Source organism: Lepidochelys kempii, chromosome 13 (assembly GCF_965140265.1).
Source record: "Lepidochelys kempii isolate rLepKem1 chromosome 13, rLepKem1.hap2, whole genome shotgun sequence".
Taxonomy (NCBI): domain Eukaryota; kingdom Metazoa; phylum Chordata; order Testudines; family Cheloniidae; genus Lepidochelys; species Lepidochelys kempii.
Genome location: NC_133268.1, coordinates 32,504,483 through 32,511,966, shown reverse-complemented (window position 1 = coordinate 32,511,966; position 7,484 = coordinate 32,504,483). Strand labels below are relative to the sequence as shown.

The following is a 7,484-nucleotide window of genomic DNA, read 5'->3' as shown; positions in this document are numbered from 1 at the left end:
CAACCCCCTGCTCGAAGCAGGACCAATTCCCAGTTAAATCATCCCAGCCAGGGCTTTGTCAAGCCTGACCTTAAAAACCTCTAAGGAAGGAGATTCTACCACCTCCCTAGGTAACGCATTCCAGTGTTTCACCACCCTCTTAGTGAAAAAGTTTTTCCTAATATCCAATCTAAACCTTCCCCACTGCAACTTGAGACCATTACTCCTTGTTCTGTCATCTGCTACCATTGAGAACAGTCTAGAGCCATCCTCTTTGGAACCCCCTTTCAGGTAGTTGAAAGCAGCTATCAAATCCCCCCTCATTCTTCTCTTCTGCAGGCTAAACAATCCCAGCTCCCTCAGCCTCTCCTCATAACTCATGTGTTCCAGTCCCCTAATCATTTTTGTTGCCCTTCGCTGGACTCTCTCCAATTTATCCACATCCTTCTTGAAGTGTGGGGCCCAAAACTGGACACAGTACTCCAGATGAGGCCTCACCAATGTCGAATAGAGGGGAACGATCACGTCCCTCGATCTGCTCGCTATGCCCCTACTTATACATCCCAACATGCCATTGGCCTTCTTTGCAACAAGGGCACACTGCTGATTCATATCCAGCTTCTTGTCCACTGTCACCCCTAGGTCCTTTTCCGCAGAACTGCTGCCTAGCCATTCGGTCCCTAGTCTGTAGCAGTGCATTGGGTTCTTCCGTCCTAAGTGCAGGACCCTGCACTTATCCTTATTGAACCTCATCAGATTTCTTTTGGCCCAATCCTCCAATTTGTCTAGGTCTTTCTGTATCCTATCCCTCCCCTCCAGCGTATCTACCACTCCTCCCAGTTTAGTATCATCCGCAAATTTGCTGAGAGTGCAATCCACACCATCCTCCAGATCATTTATGAAGATATTGAACAAAACCGGACCCAGGACCGACCCTTGGGGTACTCCACTTGATACTGGCTGCCAACTAGATATGGAGCCATTGATCACTACCCGTTGAGCCCGACAATCTAGCCAGCTTTCTACCCACCTTGTAGTGCATTCATCCAGCCCATACTTCCTTAACTTGCTGACAAGAATACTGTGGGAGACCGTGTCAAAAGTTCTCCTGCATCTCAAACTAATATGTGATTAAAATACTATTTTCAAAAGGAGAACACAGAAGCATTGCTACCCGTTATGCTTCCATTGTAACCAATCTGAGATGCCCATGGTCAAGAGGCACAGTTACTACGCAGACTGTAAAAACACACACACACAGAGAGCTGGGGAGCTTTAATAGTATTTATTTGCCTAAAGATGCAGATAGGAATGAGTGAAATTTTCAAAAGCAGCAGGGGGCAAGATACAAAATATGGACTTTGGCTCTTAACTACTGTAGGTGCCTAAATCACAGAATCAGGTCCAAGAGGGTTCTCTAAACCTCCACTCAACTGCTCCCAAACACTGTAGGCACCTAAACTCAACCAGCATCCTACTGTTTGCAGTCAAATTCCCGAGGGTGCCTAGGTTTCTGCCTCTGGGCATGCACACGGCAGCCTCAGACCAGACATCTGGATACATACATCCCAGAGTTCCCCCACCTAACTCACCCAAGGGGTCCCAGTTGGTAGGTGAGCTCATGCAAAAAGTTGGGGTGGAAGTCGGGACTCCCTTGACACTTTTAGCCCAGTGGTGAGGGTACTCAGCTGGGATGTCAGCGATCCCTGTTCAAGTTCCTCCTCTGTTGGAGAGAGAAGAAGGGGGATGTGAACACGGCTCTGCTACTTCTCAGGTGAGCCCCTCACCACTAGTCACTGGGATATTGCAGTGTGTGGAGTGCCCTCTATCACTCTGGTTGAAGCTGCTCTATGCTGGATAACTAATATTCCTAACTTCAGATATAACAATGACACATACGTAATAATTAGATAATCAGAATCAGTAAGTAATAACCTTTCCAATGATATCTCACAAGACCCATATTGCCTAAAACATGTCTTAGTTACTCCAAATTCATATTATAACAATATCTCCATGAAGAATATGGGGTGTAGTGTCACACACCCCATAAGGCCCTGCATCAGGGGACAGCAGGAGGGTGGGTTGGGTGGTCAGGAGAGCAATGGGAATCTAACCAGTTAGAAGGAGAGATGGAGAATGACGATATTTTTTGGTAAAAGAACAGGGCCCAAAAATTTGGAGGAAGAACGAAAATATCAGGGAGACTCAGTGCGATTTTATTTTTTAATTCATTTTTTTGGTCAAATTTTGGTGGTAAATATTTTTATGTGTATAGCATATTTCTGTCTGGGCTGAGGGAAGATTGTGTGACAATATCTAGGCTGAAATTAGCAAAGTTGCCTAGTGATTTTCAGTGCTCGTTTCCTATTCATAGTAATTCATCCCTTTCTTTTTTATTTGCGTTGGGGAGGGAAATCGGGTCTCATGAGCTATGAAAATTTTGGCCATACATCTTATGTTTGCATTTCATATATCTGTATTGATATCCATATTTATATCACTATTGATATAGATATTTTAATGTTGCCTTGACCCTGCAAAGATGTATGAACAGGCGGGAAATTTCACATGGCAGGACACGGAGACTCCCAGCCCTCCCCAGACTTTCATTTTTTGTTTACCCAGCTACAGATCTGCATAGAATACTGCCCAATCAAAGTTCTCCACTCACTGTGGAGGCGATATTTTTCACCTACTGTTCAGAGGCATAAATGAAAATGAAGGGTCCTAAAAAGTGGAGAATGACTTTCATTGGCTTCAGTGGGAGTGGAAGAGACCCAGAACCACCCAAAAGATGCTAAGCTCCTTGCAGAATTTGGACATAGTGTTCATGTATGGATGAATGAGCCAGAGTGCTTTACTGAAACGTGAGTTTGGAAAAAAAGCCCAATTTTTATAAAGAATGTTTCTTACAGTATGAAGTTTTGTATAAAAAAATGTCTATTAAATGTATGAAAGATGAATGCTCAAAAAGTAGCAGAGTAACAGGAAAAGAAAGAAAGAAAGAAAGAAAGAAAGAAAGAAAGAAAGAAAGAAAGAAAGAAAGAAAGAAAGAAAGAAAGAAAGAAAGAAAGAAAGAAAGAAAGAAAGAAAGAAAGAGGTAACCCTGCTATCAAGGACTCAAGTAAGAAACTATATCACCTCATCTCTATTTACTATATGCTAAAATTGATACTTTTACATTCTATGCCTGTTTCACTAAGATACTAGTTTAAGAATAGCTTTTCTTAGGGACTCTTTGACCTCCTTGTTTCTCAGGCTATAGATGACAGGGTTGATCATAGGAGTCAGGACTGTGTAGAAGACAGAGAATATTTTTTGTAGGACCTTGGGAGTGTTGGCTGTTGGAATTACATAGACAGTTAATACGGTCACATACAAAATTGCAAGCACAATGAGGTGAGAGGAACAGGTGGAAAATGCCTTTTGTCTCCTGATGCCAGAAGGGATTCTCAGGATGGTGGTGATGATACAAATGTAGGATGTCAGAGTCAGAAGAAAGGGCACAAATGTCCCTATGACAGCGATAATAAATGTCAACAGTTCCAGAGTCTGGGTGTCAACACAGGACAGCTTTATCATAGGTGAAAAATCGCAAAAGAAATGGTCAATTTCTTTGGAATCACAGAACGTTAATTGGAAGAAGAAAATATTTACTATGGTGCAGAGCAGTAAGCTACTTATCCAGGACCCTGCCACAAGCTGCCAACAAACCCTGCCATTCATCAGAGCAGCATAACGGAGTGGATTGCATATCGCTAAATACCGATCATAAGACATTGCCGTGAGCAGCAGATTTTCTGTACTTGTCAGGATACCAAGGAAATATAATTGCACAATGCAGCCCTTAACAGAAATGGTTCTGTCCCCAGTCAGGAGACTGGCCAGCAGCCTGGGCAGGATGGTGGAGGTGGAGCAGATCTCCAGGCAGGACAAGTTCCCCAGTAAAAAGTACATGGGGATGTGAAGTTGCTGATCAGCCACAACTAGTGCAACGAAGAGGATGTTTCCGGAGACGGTCACAATGTAGATCACTAGAAACACGAGGAAGAGAAGGGTCTGCAGTTCAGGGACATTCCCAAAACCTAAGAGGATGAATTCCACAATGGGTGTTTGATTTCTTACTTCTGCTTTCTCCATAATATGTACCTAGAAACAGAAGACCATTAAATATTGATCGAGTGCACGCAGTCAGGTTGTGCTGTCATAGAATATCAGGAATCATAGAATATCAGGGTTGGAAGGGACCCCAGAAGGTCATCTAGTCCAACCCCCAAACCCCTGTCGGTTACACTGGCAGAAACCTGGAGTAGGTAACCTCGTAACACTGCATGTCTCCACTGGAAAGTGAAGTTGTCAAAAAACAGAGGGAAGACTCATATTCTTAAGAGGTTCAGCTTCCAATATAGCTGAAATAAGAGCATGGAACCCTACTGAATTAGGGAAACCTCCCATCTAACTCCCTTGGCTCTCTTCAACTTTAAATACTTTTAGGCTGGGATTTTGAAATATCTTTATCATAGCAGTCTCACATCAAGAAATCTAGAAGACATAACAAAAGATCAATAGATTGGAAATGAAAGATATTTAGAGTTCAACCATGGGTACGTCTCCCCAGCAGCTGGGAGGTGTAATTCCCACCTTGGGTAGACGTACATGCACAAGCTTTGATCAAGCTAGCAGGATAAAACAAGCAGTGAGAACATGGCAGCACATGCAGCCCTTTGGGATGGCTACCTGTGTACGTAGCTGGGATCTCAGATGGGATTGGGCTCGGGCAGCTAGGCTGTGCTGCCAAGGCTACACTGCTATTTTCAGCTCAATAGCTCAATCAAAGATTGTGTGTGTAGGTCTACCAGAGCAGGGAATTACACTGCCTAGATGCAGTGTAGACATTCCCCATAAGACAGATACTGAAACACTAAGGAGGCTGTGGTCTGTATGAAGGTCTATCCAGCTGTTCTCTATCCCAGCAGATGCAAATTTTAATTTGCACCAGTTGATAGATGCAGCTGAGAAACAGACAAAGACACAAACAAACCCTAAACACAGACTGTGGGCCATTTCCTGATCTCAGTTACACCAGGGTAAATTGCATCCGCTTCATGTGGATTTACACAAGTGCAACTGAGATCGGAATCCAACCCCATATAAAGAAATGTAAGTGAGGTAAAAATGAAAACTCATTAAGAGAGAAATAAGAGAGTCATTTTTATCCAGAAGGAAGAATGTGCCTGGAGAAAAATGAAAAATGGGAGAAAAAAGGAAGAGATACATAGACAGAATGAGACAAAAATACAGAGAGAGAAAGAGAGATTGTTTCTTTCTCCAAATTTTATTAACAATAAAATACAGATCTGTTGAAAGAGAAGTAGCAGATCCTTGCTGTTAAAGAAAAGGTATCAGAGCCAATAAGTCTGAAATCTCTTCTTTGCTTTTCCTCTACACGCTTCTTGATATATCCTGCCATCTGATCTCTTCATCCACTGACTTATGTTGCACCCATATGAACTATGCCTACATCAGGAGTGGCAATGGTACATTGACACTAGTGCAACATAAATGTCTGACAGAAAAATGGAAATCCAGAAAAACACACACACACACAGAGAAGACAGACAATGTTTTTGTTTCATAATTTGACGAGCAATAAAATGTACACACAAGGAGTCAATAAATTCGATAAAGTCATGGAGGATAGGTCCATCAATGGCTGTTCGTCAGGATGGGCAGGGATGGTGTCCCTAGCCTTTGTTTGCCAGAAGCTGGGAATGGGTGACAGGGAATGGGTCACTTGTTCATTCCCTCTGGGACACCTGGCACTGGCCACTGTTGGAAGACAGAATACTGGGCTAGATGGACCTTTGCTCTGACCCAGTAAGGCCGTTCTTATGTTTTTACTTTCTAAATCTGAGAGCCATTCATTTATCTTTCCTGGGCATGTTTTGCTTTAACCCTTCTACTTTTATTTACATTCCCCCTGGATTGAACAAGCAATCCTATTCTTTCTGACACGCTAGATGCCTGAGCAGGTATTTTTCTTTTCTAAATCAGGTACCTGAGCAGGTATTTTTCTTTTCTAAATTATTTCATTTTAACTGTGCTGCTTTATCTGTCACACGGATACTCTATTGCCAGCTGCCCCTAACCATAACCCTTCCTTCAGATTTTCTGAGATAAGTTTATAGTCTTTGCACTACATTTTCCAATATCTTCTACCCTTGATAGTCTTCCGTTATCTCAGCAAACTGAGTTTGGGTTACTACTTGGATGTCTGGATCCTACAGTGCTCCTTGGTGTATTTTGTTGTTATTCCCTGTCACAGAAATTGTGGTCTCCCCGGTTGGTAATTTTGCCTTCATGTGAGATGATGTAATCTTCCTTGATAGTTCTGCTAGTGGGAATTTGAAATTATTGCATAGAGAAAAGATAAAGTGTTCCCTCTAAGCTGCATGGCTGTGCAACTGAGCAGGAGTGAATCAAGTGACATGCACTGATTAGCAGAGCCGCGCAGGGTGGCGTGTGTTCGGGTACCCTTCCCCCCACTGCTCTGCAGCTGCATTGCTCCTGCTCTCTGCCTTGGGGCCCCTTGCAAGCGGCTCCCGGGACCCTGCTGCTTGCTGTGCAGAGCACAGGGGACAGGAGGGGCACTGATGTCAGGGTGTCCCCTCCCCTACTCCCCCCTGCCCACATACCCCATCTCCGCAGAGCAGGAGCTGGGGACAGGGCTCAGGAGCAGAGAGCTTCTGAAAGCTGCTTCGGTCTCAGCTTTCTGGTGGGAGTGCCTTAAAAAGACAAAGCACGGTCTCTCCTACGCGTCCCCAGCAGCTGGCATACTCACACTCTGTCCCTGTGTCTCTCTCTCACAAAGACACACACACACTGTCTCTAAGCTTTCATGAGCTACAGCTCACTTCAAGCTTATGCTCAAATAAATGTGTTAGTCTCTAAGGTGCCACAAGTCCTCCTTTTCTTTTTGCAGATACAGACTAACACGGCTGCTACTCTGAACACTCTCTCTGTGTCTCTCACACACACACACACATTCTGTCTCTGACACACGCACTCTCTCTCTCTCTCTCACACACACACAGGCTTTGTGTCTCTCACACATACACACACTGTCTCTTTCACACTCACCTCCCAACACATACTTGTGTTGTTGTTGTTATTTCCTGCAATGCACATGTATTCTCTGAAATTTCATTCTTTCCAAGTGCTGTTATTGCAGTTTTTGACTGGTCTATGCATTACATAATTTTATTTCTCTCTTATGCTTAAATTTAATTCTTTGACTAGTTAGTATTAAAATGCCTAACCTGTCCTGGATGGAGTAATTATCCCTATGGTAAGTTTTCAAAAATATATATTATAGCTACGTTTGTTTGTTTTTTACTGGTGTCACACATCACCTCTATATTGGTGAGCATAACAAAATTCACTCTGCACATGGATAGAAAAAATTAAAGGGAACATTGATGTGAAGGAATATGCTGTGTATG

General features: G+C 43.2%; 1 protein-coding gene across 1 annotated transcript; it reads right to left on the bottom strand.

The window, feature by feature from the left end:
* Nucleotides 1–3,180: 3,180 nt before the first annotated feature.
* Nucleotides 3,181–4,122, bottom strand: LOC140897366 (olfactory receptor 6C75-like). Its single transcript, XM_073309915.1, has one exon. It carries the CDS (start codon nucleotides 4,120–4,122, stop codon nucleotides 3,181–3,183), a length of 942 nt encoding a protein of 313 aa, XP_073166016.1.
* Between the last annotated feature and the right edge of the window lie 3,362 nt (nucleotides 4,123–7,484).

Bases quoted from the DNA above. Each gene is read 5' to 3' on its own strand.
- LOC140897366 (XM_073309915.1), bottom strand. From the start codon at position 4,122: ATGGAGAAAGCAGAAGTAAGAAATCAAACACCCATTGTGGAATTCATC.